Source organism: Amaranthus tricolor, chromosome 10 (genome assembly GCF_026212465.1).
Source record: "Amaranthus tricolor cultivar Red isolate AtriRed21 chromosome 10, ASM2621246v1, whole genome shotgun sequence".
Lineage (NCBI taxonomy): Eukaryota > Viridiplantae > Streptophyta > Magnoliopsida > Caryophyllales > Amaranthaceae > Amaranthus > Amaranthus tricolor.
In genome coordinates, this window is record NC_080056.1 from 10764218 (window position 1) to 10780975 (window position 16758).

Sequence of the window (16758 nt, forward strand, 5' to 3'; positions counted from 1 at the left end):
TGCAAGATCTTCACGGACCATAAAAGTTTGCAATTTTTGTTCACTCAATTCGAGTTGAATTTGCGCCAACGACGTTGGTTAGAACTTATCAGTGATTATGACTTGGATATTGCTTATCATGATGGCCGTGCGAATGTGGTCGCTGATGCTTTGAGCAGAAAATCGAGGCACTCAGTCTCAGCATTAATAACCTCTGAGGAATTGCGTAAGGAGTTTGAGAGAATGAGCTTAGAGATAATCCAAGAAGGGGAGTTGGAAGCCAAGTTGAGTGCATTGTCCATTCAACCTACATTTTTCGAAGAGATTATGGCTAAGCAACTGGAAGACCCCAAGTTCATTAAACTTCGGGAGTAGATCAGTGAAGGGAGAGCTGACGGTTTTACAATTCATGAGGATGGTAGTCTTCGTTTTAAAGGACGGTGGTGTGTACCGGATGGGTGTGACTCTTTGAAGGAAAAATTATTGAACGAAGCTCATAATTCTAGATACTCAGTTCATCCTGGTGGAGACAAGATGTATCAAGATTTAAAATGCATGTTTTGGTGGTCGGGTATGAAAAAAAATATTGCAGAATTTGTTGCTAAGTGCTTGACGTGTCAAAAGGTCAAGAGTGAGCATATGAGACCTCCCGGATTATTACAACCTCTAGAAATTCCGATATGGAAGTGGGACGACATTTCCATGGACTTTGTGTTGGGTTTGCCTCGAACAAGAGCCGGTAATGATACTCTTTGGGTTATCGTGGACAGACTTACTAAGTCGGCAAGGTTTATTCCAATGAATTGTAAGTGGGATATGGAACAACTTGCTTGTGCTTATATTAAGTACGTGATTCGCTATCATGGAATACATCGTACTATTATTTCTGATCGGGATACTCAATATTTGTCACATTTCTGGAAATCACTACAACAAAGCGTTGGGGACCACCCTTCTTCATAGTACATCCTTCCACCCAATGACCGATGGTCAGACGGAACGCGTCAATCAAATACTGGAGGACATGTTGAAAGCAATAGCCATGGAATGGCAAGGTTCATGGGATGAACATTTGGATCTGGTAGAGTTCTCTTATAATAACAGTCACCAAGCTACGATTCAAATGGCTCCGTTTGAAGCACTTTATGGTCGTAAGTGCCGTAGTCCTGTATGCTGGGATGATTTACTGAATCTGTCACCTTAGCACCTGAAATGCTTGTTCAGATGACTGAACAAGTAAAGTTAATTCGCGAGAAAATGAAAGAAGCCCAAGATAGACAAAAGTCGTACGCCGATCTCCGACGTCGGCCTGATGAATTTGAAGCGGGTGACAAGGTTCTACTTCGTGTGTCTCCAATGAAAGGAGTAGTTCACTTTGGTGCTCGTGGAAAGTTAAGCCCACGTTTTATAGGTCCTTATGACATTGTGGAGAAAGTAGGGAAGTTAGCCTATCGGTTAGCATTGCCTAATGCTCTGGGTAAGGTGCACGACGTTTTTCACATTTCTCAGTTGAAGCGTTACGTCGCAGCCTCTTCTCATGTATTAGATCCAGAGCCATTAGAACTTGATGAGAGCCTAACCTATGAGGAACAGCTTGTCCGGATATTGGATAAGAAGGTCCGTAGTACTCGTCGGAGGGATATCACCATGGTTAAAAGTATTATGGTCCAATCACCGCTCACAAGAGGCAACCTGGGAGACGGAAGACTCCATGCGAGAGCAGTATCCTCACATTTTCTCTCGGGATAGTAAGTTACGGGGACGTAACTTCGTTAAGGGGGGTAGAAGGCGATAGGATTTTCGCGCGATTTATGTTTTGGGTTGATTTGTGTATGTGTGTATAGTGATTAAGTTCGTTTTACTTGTTTTGTGGTTATGTGTTATGATAAGTGTGGTTTTGGGGTCAAAACCTTTTTAAGGGGGGTAGTCTGTAACACCCTGATATTTTCCCGATATTTTTTCTTCCCGATATATTTAATAATTCACTAGTAATATTATTTCTATATATATATTTTATTTATTATTGGGCTTGGTCATGAGATTTGCAATCCTTTTTGGCAATTAGAATTATTTAGCCCAAACTTTTCCTTAAACCATCTTTTATTTTCAAAAAAAAAAAAAAGAAAATAGGAGGGACTCTTGGTGGAGCTTGTAACTCCCTTAGGGTAATGAAGGATCAAGGCATTAATCCCATATAATTAACCCTTCTTAATTCCTTAATCATTTTCATTTTGACATCCTTTCATTTCTAAAGTTTCCAAGGACAAAAAAAAAACATATCCTTTCAAAATTCCTCCTAATCCACATTCCTAACTCCATTACATTTGATCATTAGGTGTTTTCCTTTACAATTGTAAGTGTAATTCTTAATCTATATTGATTCTTAAGTTTTAATTTAAAATTCTATGATTATTATATGTTTTATCTTATAATTCATGTTTAATTTAAGAATTTAAAATTTCATGTATGATTTTGGGCTGTATTTTTCTATCTAAATTGATGAAGAATGTTTCTTTTTAGAGTTTTTAGATATGTATATATGTGAAGAATAGGATTGGTTTGTGTGATGGGTGATTTTGAAATTTATATATAAAAATGAATGTTCATGTAAAAAAAATGTGTGTGGTTAAAGAAATTATTGTTGAACAAAGAATTTAATCTCAAAGATAGTTCATAAGAATTATATAAATTTGGTCATTGATATTTAATAGGCAATGTAGCATTTGGAATTCATTTGTTGATGAAATTTTGGTGAATCCCGTAGGGTTAGAAAAATGTTAAAAAAAATCTGTTTTTGGAACATTTTTGCCTTTGAAATTAAGTTAAAAATACTTATACTATGTTATAAATTATGAAAATTGGTACCCGGGGGTTTTGACGCCTTCCGGACGCAACGGTGAAATTGGATTTTCAGTTTGACAATTTTAAGTTGAGTTTCTGGACAGATTGTATAGGCTGTCCGGTTTTGTGTATATACCATGTTATAGTAGGTGATGGATGTTCATGTTGTGTGTAGTATTCTAGGTATGGATGTGATTGTATATGTGTGTTATGGATGATTTGAGGAAAATGTGTATGTGTGCTTATTTTCCGAATACGATTGAACCTTGTAGGAAGTCGATTCGTGACCGGGAATTGATTAAGACGCTTGTGAGTTGGTTATCTTGCTTAAGGTATGTACACGCAGCGTGGTTCGCATTAGTCTGATGTATCATATAATAATGATATACAAAAGTGAAGCATGGATATATAGTACGAATAATGTTATCTTTCGAATCAATAATTTTTAAACATTGTTTTGATAAGTAGAGGTAGTATGACCTCACTAACTTTAAAGTGGACGTAGTATGACGTCAATTGGTGGAAAAGAATTACTCGCAGTATATGAGGGCATTATGAGCCACCGCGGGGGTATGCATACTTAACCATAGGCACCGAAGTAAGGCGAGTGTCTATGGTAGAGACTTGCTTAGGGGTTAGCTCCCCCTAATGTATTGTCTCACTTATGGAGTTTGGAGTGTACCGGCAGTATGGCTGGATAGTACAGCAGTATGGCTGACTAACCTTTACATGAAAATAATTATTCTTAATAAGCATGATCGAAGCGTAAGGTTCTGTGAATTGTCAACTAATAAATTAAAACCTTCTCTTATGTTATTATTTATTTGGTATGCGACGTTTGCTGACGTGTACTTTTGGTCTTAATGACCCTGCGATGATGTTGTTTCCTATCTGGGCAATGACTAGCAGTAAGTTAAGTTGCAAGTCTGGGGAGTGAGGATTGACCCTCGAAGAAATAAATCTTTAGAATATAGAAGTTTGATAAGAAATAAATCATTAGAATTTCTAGTTAAGTTTGAAGAACATTTGGTTTTTATGAGGCGATTTTCGTTCTCAAGTTGTAATAAGTAGATTTAACCTTTCGTTCTTATCCGCTGCTAAGAATTTCTTATTATCTAGTAATTCTTAATAACGCTAATAGAACTCGATCCGCAAGCTTCCCTTAATTTCAAATCCGTTTTTAACTGCCTTCTAACATCCTGGTTTGACTCGGACGATATATACTTGTTTTTAAAAGGTCATCTTCTCTTTTCGTACGATCCGAGTTATTCCGAGATGTTACAATACGTTGATTAATTCTACCGACTTATTTCCGACTAACATTTACAATCAAAGATACTCAATTCTCTTTCCACATGCTGTTTTCCGACTGAAAATTTGTTGGCATTCAGTTGGGAAAAAAATTAGTATTTTAAAATCTGTGTTTTTGAAAATCAGATGAATTTTAGAATTCAAATTTCTCCAACTAAATTTCTACTAAATATTTAGTCGGAATTCAATCGAAAAAAAAATAGTATTTTTGAAAATCAGGTGAATTTTGGATATTTAAAATTTCTGATTGTTTGACTTGTAACTATTAGTCGAAAATTTTCAACTGATTATTAGTAGGAAAACAACTGGAATTTCGATAAAAAAGACAGTCGGAATTTCAACTAAACACTTACAAACAAAATGTTAGTCGGAATTCCGACTAAAATTACGACTGATTAAATTTTCCAACTACAGATCTTCTGACCAACAAAATAAGTTGAAATTTAATTGGTATAGATATTGAGTCTCACAATAAAATATTTTATAATAAAAAAACTAAAATAAACAAACAAATGTTAAGTAGCGCATTTTGTGGGACTACACTTAGGTGGAGTGGCACAAAATGTGCGACTCTATACCTAGGTATACTCGCACAAAATGTGTGATTTTCCCTATGTTGAATATGCAAGTTTTTATGAGTCCATTAGAGAGTTTTCTGTGAAAAACCTTTTTTAATAGTGCTTAATTGTAAAATTGTTAAAAAAAATATCAAGATAATGAAAGCGATTTTTACTTTTCATATAAAGCAATATTTAAATTTTAAAGTGTTTAATAAAAAAAATGCTACCAACAAAATCAAATGGCGAAAGTAGAAGTATAAAGTACGTATGCTTCATGAAATGACACCATTTTTTGGAAAACATGGTGTAAAATATAGTTTAGAGTTGGAATTCTTACTCGTTGTCATTAGCTACTTGTTGACCTGTACTCGCTCCGTAATAAATAAAGTTTTCTCACAGGAATTAAAAAAAATAAAAATTTTTAAATAGTAGATACTCTTTTCATTTCCATTTGTTTGTCCAATATAAACTTTTTTTCATTTTAGGAGAAATAAATTAAAATTTAATTTTTGACCTATATGTTGAAGACAAAATATATTCACGTGGGATTTTATTAGATTCATATTTGAAATGCGTGTAAAAAGTAAAGTGGACAAACAAAAAGGAACGGAGGGAGCATATTATACAATTGAATAATAAATTTGATGAAAGAAAATGAAGGACCTTAAACATACTTCATATGTTCTTCTAAAGTAGAATTTACGAATTTTAGTGTCAAACTTTGACTATGATTTCTTATTGATGTATATGAAAAAACATGAGGACCACACCTTATAAAAAATATTTTTATAAAGTTAGTGGAAAACATGGAGACCATAAAGAATATAAAAATATTAAACTGAAGGTAGTGGAAGTTACCTAGATTTATCAAACATTTTTATGATTTTTCTACAACAATCTCACCAATTGATCAATCATACTTTAAAGGGTATTTTCCTATAATGAACGTGACAATCGGATGACTTAATATAGCAAGTTTTATTTATAAAAAAAAGATAAATTAAAATAAAATGTCGAAAAAATTCTAAACCTCAACTCAATTAAAAAGAAAATATATACAACAATCTACATTTATAATTATAAACCTCAACTCAGCATGCATTTTTTATCAAGTAAATAATTATTTTATCAAATTAAAAAAATATATATACAATAGTCTACATTTATAATTATAATTATAATATACATCATCGAGTTTTTTTTTTTTTTTTTTTTTTTTTTTTTTTTTTTTTTTTTGTCAAAGACTCAATATCATAAACAACACTGATCATGACAGAAAACTCCAGCCGCTTGGAGGTTATATATATTGTGCTAAGATTACATGATTTTTATGAGCACAATCTCTTCTTTATATTTTATCCTATAATTTTATATACAGCTCCCTGAAAATAGCTGATCATGGGCTCCTTGGCAACTCAAATAGGGGAAAACGAGGCGTTCTCTTTCGCCATGGCAGTGGCAACCGGTTCGGTTCAACCCATGGTCCTGCGAGCCATATATGAGCTTGATGTACTTGAAATCATCAAACGTGCAGGACCGGGTGCCCACCTATCCCCTGTCGAGATTGCTGCCCAATTACCTACTAATAACCCGAATGCTGCACCCATGTTAGACCGGATGCTCCGGGTTCTAGCTAGTAATTCCATCCTTTCGTATACAACTCATAACCGGGCTGATGGTCAGGTAGAAACACTTTATGGGCTTACTCCGGTTTGCCAGTTCTTGACTAAGAATGAGGATGGTATTGGTTTACGCAATCTTACTCTTGTTAATACAGATGAGGTTTTAATGGAGAGCTGGTAATTACCCTTTCAGTTGCTCTTCTTTACTTCACGTAACTTAATGCTTATAATTTACAATTAAACTTGTTAAAAAGGTCAGCCAAATGAATTTTAAGTAGTGTAATCTTATAGATCAAAAAGATTTTGAGTTTACTCGAGTTAGGATCGACCCAATGGGTTAATGAATTTAATTTTTTTTAAAAAATTATATTTATTTTTTTTAATAAAATTAGGTAATAAAATGCCGATTTAAAGGCTATAGAGGTGTTTGGCAAAAATTCTTATTAGGCAACTTTAGTTTATTTTGATATAAAAAGAGGGTTTTATGGTCAAATTATCTAATGCTAGTATTTGGCAAATTAGCAGCGAGTTCAATATCAAAATCAGCTGGTCAAACTAGTCAATAAATTAGCTGGTCAAATCAGACAATGTAATCAACTACCAGTTATCAGCTGTTTGTCAAACATCACTCATATAGAAAAACTAGTGACTAAAAATACAAACATTTGATTAGAAACGTAATTAATGGACCCTGATGAAAAAAATATTAATTTGGAACCCAAATAATTGACAAAATAAAGGAAAATGGTCAAAACGGACTGATTAATTTTACAACTAATTTTTACCTAGATTTCTTTTGTATATTTTTTAGCCATGTCATTTCAGGTCAATTTCGAATCGGGACAAAATTTTACATATCCATTTACATATTTAATTAATGTTACATAGAAGTATCAATTACCAAAAAGAATGTGATCCCTAATAACGAACCTTATGTTGTGTGGTAAATTATGTTAATTAGTTTAGTGAAATATTTAATTACATTAGTATTAGCACATGTAGCTACAATCATCCTGAATTTCCTTTAATTTTTAGGTACCACTTAAAAGATGCAGTACTTAATGGAGGGATTGCATTCACTAAAGCCCACAATATGGAGGCATTTGAATATCATGGAATAGATCTTAGATTTAACAAAGTTTTCAACAATGGAATGTTTAACCACTCAACTATTATTATGAAAAAAATTACTGAAACCTACAAAGGATTTGAAGGTGTTTCTACTTTGGTTGATGTTGGTGGTGGCATTGGTGCTTCTCTTAATATGATAGTTTCTAAATATCCAAAAATTAACGGTATCAATTTTGATTTGCCTCATGTTGTTCAACATGCTCCCACTCGTAATGGTAGTACAACTTTTTCCCTCATATTCCACACTCAATTATATTCTAGTTTACTACAACAAAATCATCTTTTAGTAGCATATATTTAGTAGCAATTGAATAAAATATTGATTAGTCGCTATTATTTTAAAAATCACTAAAAGGGCATTTATTTGCATATTATTTGACATTACTGGCATATGCACATGTCAATTGATACTTTAGCATTATTTCTCTTTAGTGACATTTATCAGAAATGTCGCTACTTTTAATATCGCTAAAAGTTTTAGTAGCTTTTTTAATATTTTTGTTAATGAATGTCACTAAAGCTTTTATCGGCGTTAGATTTAGCAGCATTCCCTTAATTGTCGTGATAAACTAAAATAACATTTAAATATGCTATCGATGGATAAATAAAATGCCATTAAATCTTTTTTTAGTGACATTCAAAATTTAAGTCAAATATGTGCAACTAGAAATTTCTATTAGTGACATTTATTTAATATTATTAAATTTATGCCACTAAAAATTAATTTTTTTAGTGGTTTTATGTGAATTATTCTAATATTCAATTTCAAAAATTTTAGCACCTTTTAAATTGTTAAATACTTTGTCTAAAACATTTTAATAAATAAAATTTAATAGTGTATATTTGTTGTTTACTCTCTGCTCTAGGACTGAAACATATAGGAGGAGATATGTTTGAAAGCGTACCAAAAGGAGATGCTATATTCATGAAGGTTAGTGTTCAAATTTATAAATAATTATCATATATTGATATAAAGTCATTGGTGTCTAAGTTCCACTTTCCCTTTCTAATTTATCTCGCACTATTTGTTAAAATTGTTTTTGTTATTTGTTTTCTTTTAAAAACGTGATCCTTTTTATATTGTTTCCAAATAATGCAACACAATATAAATATAATTTAAAAATCAAATTATTCACATGGTACTAGACAAAGTTTGTTTTAATCTGTATAATAATTCGAGGTATAAGAAAGTATTTAATTACCATAATAACAAACAATATTAGAGTTAAAATCAAATTTTCTAATATTATTTCGTTATTGACTTATTCTATTATATTTTTGTATCTTAATATTAGCAGTTTATTTATCCATGTTTTAATTATTAGAGTTTTTTTTTAAAAGGAAATTAAGATGAAGTCATTTCACTTTATAAGCAAATTTTGAATGTTTTTAAAAGGAGTTTTTATCTAATAAAAAAATATAACTTTGTTTGTTATAACAATTTATAACATATAAAATTACATTTTATAAATTAAAGTTGAGTGATACCATAAAAATTAAAAAGAACTTTTGTTCACCATAAAATAATTTGGAATATAACGAGCAGCAATGGGCCCTCCTTTAACTTCCAATTACTTTGTCTTTTAGTTTATTAGTCAATTCATATTTAGTTGGCCATGACATATTACTTCATGAGTTCCTTCTGCCTATATCTAAATTGGGAATATTATTAATTGACACTACATAGTCATACATAGCTAATAAGTTGACCTACCAAAAATCATGGTTTGAGAATTTTATTTTAACCATGTGATAGAATTTTTATTTTTATAATTTACGTGTACGATTAAATCTCTCTCCTCCTTGATCACTAAGGATTGTCTAGCTTTGGATGATTAAATCCATGACCCTATATTAGACCTTTGTGAATTTAGATCTGGCTACGAGCTCAAAAACTTAAATGAGTTTGGGTTTGGGTTCTAGAGTCTTTAGACCTAGATCCAACCCAAACTCTCTTTCTGAACCCATTTAAGATTAAGAATCACTAGTTCCAATAGGCCCGCTAGTTCCAATAGGCCCGCTCTAAACCCAACCTATTATATAATTCAAAATCAACTCTAAGTTTGTTTCAAAACTATTTTTATATTTATTTGGACTCAAATTTCACTTACATACAACTCATTGGTCCATTTTAGTATTAAACTAAGAATAAAATCTTTAAAATGGAAAAATATTTAAAGTATGAATAATTAAATCAAAACTCATTAAAGATTCGTTTAGGACCCTATACCCATCAGATCCAATAAGTCTGAATTCGAATCTAAAATTTTTAAACCATAAGAGTTTGGATCTAAAAATGAGTCCACTAAAAATTAATGGATCTAGATGTGGATCTGATTGGATTCGACTGAGACTTCCCCATAATCATCCATATTGTAGACTATCCCATAAGTAAAAATAAAAGTTGACCTTTTAAAGCATATAGTTGGGGCGAAGTGTTTTCGATCGAGGTATTTTAGTAGAGTTATTTTGGATCTGGCTATTTTTGGGTCCTATTATCTTTGAATTGGATTCTTTTAACGGGTTAGTCTCAAGTGGATGGGTCAAAGATTTTAAAACCATATTTTCTTACTACTAATTTTTTTGAGAAGTATAGCTTTTGGTTTTTATGAAAAAAAAACCCTTATAAAAATAAATATACCAGTATAATACTTTAATTAATTCTTCAAAAAGGTAATTTTGACTGAAAATATAAAAAACAAACGAAAATATATTAAAATCAAAATAAATAATAATGATGTGAAAATGAAAAAATGACAATTGAAGCACATGTGAAATGTGTAGAAATGATCAATTGAATTTGCAAAGTTGACAAAATGTAAAATTATAGAGACTATCCATGTTGACGTTCTTGAATTTACAGTGGATATGTCATGATTGGAGTGACGAGCATTGCATAAAGCTATTAAAGAATTGTTATGCTTCGTTGCCAGACAATGGCAAAGTAATAATGTGCGAGTACGTACTCCCAATCGAACCACAATCTAGCCAACCAGTGCGGACTGTGTTTCAAGTTGATTGCATCATGATGAATAACTACACTGGTGGAAAGGAAAGAACTGAGCAAGAATTCAAGAGTTTAGCCAAAGCAGCAGGATTTTCTGGTTTCAGAGTTGCTTGTTCAGTTTATAATGCCAAGATCATGGAATTCCTTAAAAATAACACCGAAACTAATTCCAACACAACTAATCATGTCGAGGATGATGAAATCTGCGCATTCGCTATGGCGATCACAAGCAGTTCAGTTCCACCTATGGTCCTTAAAGTAGTGATTGAGCTAGATGTATTTGAGATAATTAAAAAAGCTGGGCCGGGTGCCTATTTATCGTCAGCTGAGATTGTGGCTAAATTACCGACAAACAATAATCCTGATGCTGCAAACATGTTAGATAGAATGCTCCGGCTGCTGGCTAGCTTTTCTATTCTTTCGTACTCACTTCAGAGTCGACCTGATGGTCGTGTTGAACGGCTTTATGGACTTCCTCCGGTGTGCCAATTCTTAACCAAGAATGAAGATGGTGTTAGTTTAAGTCCTATTTCTCTTATGATTCAAGATAAGATTCTTATGAAGTGCTGGTAATTTTCTTTTTTCTCTCTTTTTTCTGTTTTTTTTTTCATTAAATATAGGCTTTTGGATGGTAATGTTTGTAGTGGTATTGAGGTTTCTACATCTAGTTGAATTACTTTATGTTAGGATTATAAGTGACAAAAATTCCTCAAGTAATTAAATAGGAATTAGTGGCAGCTTAGATTAGGTGTAAATATTTATAGGATAAATAAAAATCAAAATAGGAAAACAAATTTAGTTAGATAGAAAATTAATGGAATTTTATTCTTAGCGTGGTGAAAGAATTTGTTTAAAGTAATGAAAAAAGGGAAGCAATTATTTCTATCATTTTAGAGTATAAATTTACCGTAGTAGAGGGTGGAAAAATATTTTTCCTCCAAATAAGGAAAATTATCGTTCTTTTTTAGTTTACTTTCATTCTACCTCGAACAACTATTTCAATTACTTCATTTGCAACTCTAATCGCTTTTATTTCATTAGTTTGATTTTTTTACCCCTTTAATATTTAAGCTCAACCCAAGCGGGCCCTTAAGTGTTTTAGTAATTGAAGGGAAGGCCCTAATTGTGTGCACCTAATACACTTGTCCCTTGCAATATAACCATTGGTTGGTTTGAAGTCTTTGAGAGCAAGGCGTGCATCACATATAGGGCATGTGGGCTGGCAAGGGAGAGTATAGGGAATTATGGACCCTTTGCACAAAGCTGAAGAAGCAACAAAACCTGCCAGCCCATTGTGCTCGAACGAGCACAGGCCATCAGCAGCCTACTGCCTCATTGTTCCCTTTGTGTTGATGCCTAACCAATTCATTAATCCTATACCCTATGGATTCCAATAAATACACTAGTCCCAGGTCATTTATTATCAAGTCAAAGTCTCATTGTAAAGCTCTCCGATTGCTTAAGTTATTTCCCTCGTTAGCTCCTTTCTTTTTCGTCAAACTTCCACGGTAATTCCTTCAAGATTGAAGTTTGTCCTTTAAACACAATATTAATACTATCCTAGCTAGATATGGTAGATATAGCATTTATTTGGTGAATTACCTTAAATTTTGTGTTCATTATTACTTTCTTTATAATTTTGCCATATATCACATATTTGCGTATTTATTTCTTATCTTTATACGCACTATAGACATCAAAGTTTTCATCTTTGATGTAGGGGGTGCCTCTCCTATCACTTTGAGTTTATGGTGTGTTTGACAAACAACTTATAGTTGATAGCTGGTAGCTAATTCAAATAACTGATTTGACTAGCTGATTTTATTAACTTATTTGACCAACAGATCTAATTAGTTGGTTATTTAAGAGTGTTTAGTAAAATTATCTGTAAAAAGACATGTAAAAACATAATAAATTTATAATTTTAGTTTAAATTATGTCATGGTTTATTTATGATAATTAGTGAGAAGTATCTTACTTTAAAAATAAAATGAATTTTTTTCATATTCATACAAATAAATAGAAGTAAACAAAGATTGCAAAGTTATTTGAGAATCAATACATATCCAACCAAGTAAAATTGAGAATAAAATTGTAAAGCTTATTTATTCATATTAGAAAATTTACCACGAATAATACAATTATTTGCTTATTTTATACTATAATATCAACTTTTGGTTATAAATGAATAATACTACAACTTAGATGCGTGTTTGCCTTGTAAATCCCTTACATGTTTAAAAAAAACTATAAAAGGTTATTTGACAAAAATAATAAAAGGTAATTGGTGAATAATCAAAGCAGGTATTATTCTAAGAAAACACACTCCTTAATTTGTATTATTCATGATTAATATAAAGTTAGTATGATAGTAAAGAAATAAGCAAATGGTTGGAAGTATTATTTATGATAAACTTTTCGTAGTTTTAAACTCTTAGAATTAATACAGAAAGTACTAAATGAACATTCTACACTCACTAATTGAAAAAAATGAGGGTAATGTTGTCAATAATAATTGCATGTTGAATAAGCTCTTTGAACATGCTCATTTTAGTAGCTTGTTGTAAATTAGCTTATTTAATGTAAATAAGCTGTTTAAATAAGTTATTTTTTCAGATATTATTTTAGCTTGTTTGACCCAAACAACAAGCTAATTCATCCAACCTACTAATTTTTCCCCAATAAGCTCTCTCACCAAACATCCCCTATGTCTACAAGAGTAAATATAAAATGGATAATAATTAATTCTAGGTAGATATCACAATCATGTAATTTGAATTGTTGATTTTTTTTTAACATGAATTTTAAGCAAGTGGTTTTTTTCAAAATAAAATAATTAAAATGCAAATAAATAAAATATAGTACATAGTAATGATTTCTAAAATATCATTTTTTGAGACAATTTAATTGCTATTTATTCTTAAACATAATTTTAATGTTTAATAAATACTCCTTTCGTTCCTTAAAGAAATTTACATTTGCCACTTTGTGGTGTTCTATTTGTTGTTTTCTTAAATAATCTTTCTACTTATATTACAAATTTTAGACAAAAATAACCTTATTTATCCTTAATTTATTATTCAATTAAGTAATATATCCACAATCTAAAACATTACATTTCTCTTAAATTCCGTGAACAATCCTTGTGAGAACTTCGTTAGGAAACAGAGAGAATATATATTATGTTAAATTTATTGAATTATACATTACATAGTTCATATGACAATTTTACAGCACATAATATATTCTTCAAATATTCTTCAAATAACATATATATTATCTTGGCATTGTTTTAGGTATTATTTAAAGGATGCTGTTCTTAATGGTGGCATTCCATTTAACAAAGCCTACGACAAGACAATATTTGATTACTTTGGAACAGATGCTAGATTCAACAAAGTTTTTGACAACGGAATGTCAAACTACTCAGCCATTATAATGAAAAAATTGCTTGAAAATTATAAAGGATTTGAAGGTGTATCTACCTTGGTTGATGTAGGTGGTGATACTGGTGCTACTCTTAACATGATTCTCTCAGCATACCCCACCATCAAGGGTATTAATTTTGATTTGCCTCGTGTTATTGAAGTTGCACCCAATTATAAAGGTAAATTATTTTTTTCTTTTTTACCTGACACTTTTATTAGTGTATATAACATATTTTGGGGCTTCAGTTTTCAACTTAAATTTTTGATTGAGTTAGATCCTTAACATGATATTATAAGTCAGCGTAATAAAAGGTCACGGGTTCGAATCTTAACCACCTCTCATTTAAAGTTGAATATTTAGCGCTAGGTACGGGCAGAGGATGTGCTTCATCCACGCTTCTAGCACAAAAGGCTATTGTGTAAGGGGATGTGTTATAGTATGTAACTTATATTAGAAATCATTAGCTTGAGCTTTTGGTTTAGTTAATTCCTTGCAATGGCTTTTCCTAAAAAAAAAATTGTGATGTCAAAATTATTTTTGTGTAAAATGCACTTCATGGGTTTTGAACCCAATCACTCATGTGAAAAACTATACACTAACCAACTCATCTAGGATATATTTAACTGATGTCAAATGACCTCAATGGCTACACATTAGATCCACCCATGGTTACTTGCCATTATTCACCGTAATTTAAGTCAATTCTTATAATATTTTAGTCATATGGTAGTAGTAAAAGTAGTCCATCAAGATTATATGTTAGTCAACTTCTCACTAAATCAATGATGTGAGATCATATTTTTGTTAGAGTATATAGCATACCTTTGGGCTTAACCATTAGCTTAAGCTTTTGGTTAAGTTGGTTCCTTGACATGGTATCACATGCCAACGTGACAAGAGGTCACGGATTTCAATCTCAACCACTCCTCATTTAAAAATGATACATTTCGCACCATCTATAAGGAGGTATTGTGCTGCATTTACACTTTTATCCCAAAGGGTACGGTTCTCGTGTGAGGGAGACGTGTTTGGATATATAGCATATCCTCGGCCCTCAATCATCAACGTAAACTTTTAGTTGAGTTGCTTCATTGACAATTTTGTTCAACTTGATTTAAGCCAATTCTTATAACATGTTATTCATATGGTAGTAGAGAAAGCAGTCCATCAAGATTATATGTTAGTTAACCTCTTATTGAATCACTAACGTGAGATCACATTTTGGCATTTCCTCAACACAAGTTAACAATTGCTATCTACCCTATCATAGGTGTGGAGCATGTAGGAGGAGATATGTTTATAAGTGTACCAAAAGGAGATGCCATATTCATGAAGGTGTGTATACCAATTCACTACTATGTAAAGCAACACTAAATTAATTTTGTTATGATAATGCTACATGAAGAAATTTCAATTATATTTTTGTAGTTGGTATGCCATTGTTGGAGTGATGAGGAATGCGTAAAGTTGTTGAAGAATTGCTATGAATCCTTGCCAGAAGATCATGGCAAAGTAATAGTGTGCGAGTACATACTTCCAATTGCACCAGAAACTAGCTATGCGGCGAGGATGGTGTTCCAATCTGATGCCATCATGTTGGCTCAAAATGGTGGTAAAGAAAGAACTGAGTTAGAATACATGAATTTGGCCAAAAGAGCAGGATTTAAAGGTTTTAGAGTTGCATCTTCAACTTATGATATTAAGGTCATTGAGTTATTCAAAAATGCCTAATGAACTCTCATCTTTAAATGATGATTGTCAAAGTCTCATTCAATAAATGATGTGTTAGAAGCTTCTTAGATGATTGTAGATGGATTTTCTCTATTTCAAGCAATAAAAGAAGTCTTTGATGTTCATCCAATAATGAAATTGTTAATAAATGTGACTTAGTTACGTATGATTTACTTATATATTTAATATTAGTATAAAAACTCGTGCAATGCACGAAATATATTCAAATATAATTTTAAGAGTTTATATATTATCATTATAAAATTTATAAACGTAAATTATATTGATGTTTGATAAACTTGTATATATATTATAAAAATACAAATAAATATAGAAAAACATATAAATTTTACCTAAGATATATTTTTCATCACGAATATTTCATAAATAAAAAATCAATTGGCTAATTGTGTATACATTAATATGTTCTAACTGAATGATTTTTACTACAAGATAATATTATTTAGCAAGGTTCTATTTTGGTCACTTTAAGACTAATTGACTACATTTCACGTATTGCAACCATTGGGTTGAGTTGGGTCAATTTTATTTTATTAGGTTATGTTGGGTCAATTTTATTTTATTAGGTTATGACCGGTTGACAAATTGCATTCTCCGAATATGTTGATATGAAAATTATATAAGACCCACCAATTTGATGTGTATGAAACATTCATGCAAGGTTGTTAGAATCGGGATTCTACCTAGGAACGTTGAGCGGGTAGGATCGAAATCGGTAGAGTCGGACCGTATAGGATCGTGTGATCCTACAAATATCCATTAATGTGCTTTGGATTATTGATCATCAATCATATTTGTTTTTTTTTTTTAAGTTTTAACGGGTGAATAAAAACTTATTTTCATTCATCTATTAAGTTTTCAAAAATATTACTTTCAACAATCATTTTTAAATTACGAAAAAAAACATGAATTGTATTGTGGTATACTAGTATTGATATATTATTTTGAATATATGTGTATTTATACATAAGTGAAATGTGAATTATATAAATATTTTACGATTGAAACTATCCTTGTAGCTAGGATCGGATCGTTGGATTTTAGGATTAAAGAATCGTGTTATGATCCTACTAGCTAAATTCTTGAGTTAAGTAGGATCGCACGATTCTACAACTTTAGGATCCTA

The 16758-nt window shown here is 31.4% G+C and overlaps 1 protein-coding gene across 1 annotated transcript; it reads left to right on the top strand.

Annotated features, from left to right (window-relative positions):
- The first annotated feature begins 6021 nt into the window (after positions 1-6021).
- On the top strand, positions 6022-15741 carry LOC130825451 (caffeic acid 3-O-methyltransferase-like). Its single transcript, XM_057690691.1, has 7 exons — positions 6022-6490; positions 7349-7659; positions 8311-8375; positions 10308-11020; positions 13748-14058; positions 15151-15215; positions 15309-15741. The coding sequence occupies exons 1-7, from the start codon at positions 6090-6092 to the stop codon at positions 15609-15611; spliced, it is 2169 nt and encodes a 722-aa protein (XP_057546674.1). The 5' UTR covers positions 6022-6089; the 3' UTR covers positions 15612-15741.
- Positions 15742-16758: the final 1017 nt, after the last annotated feature.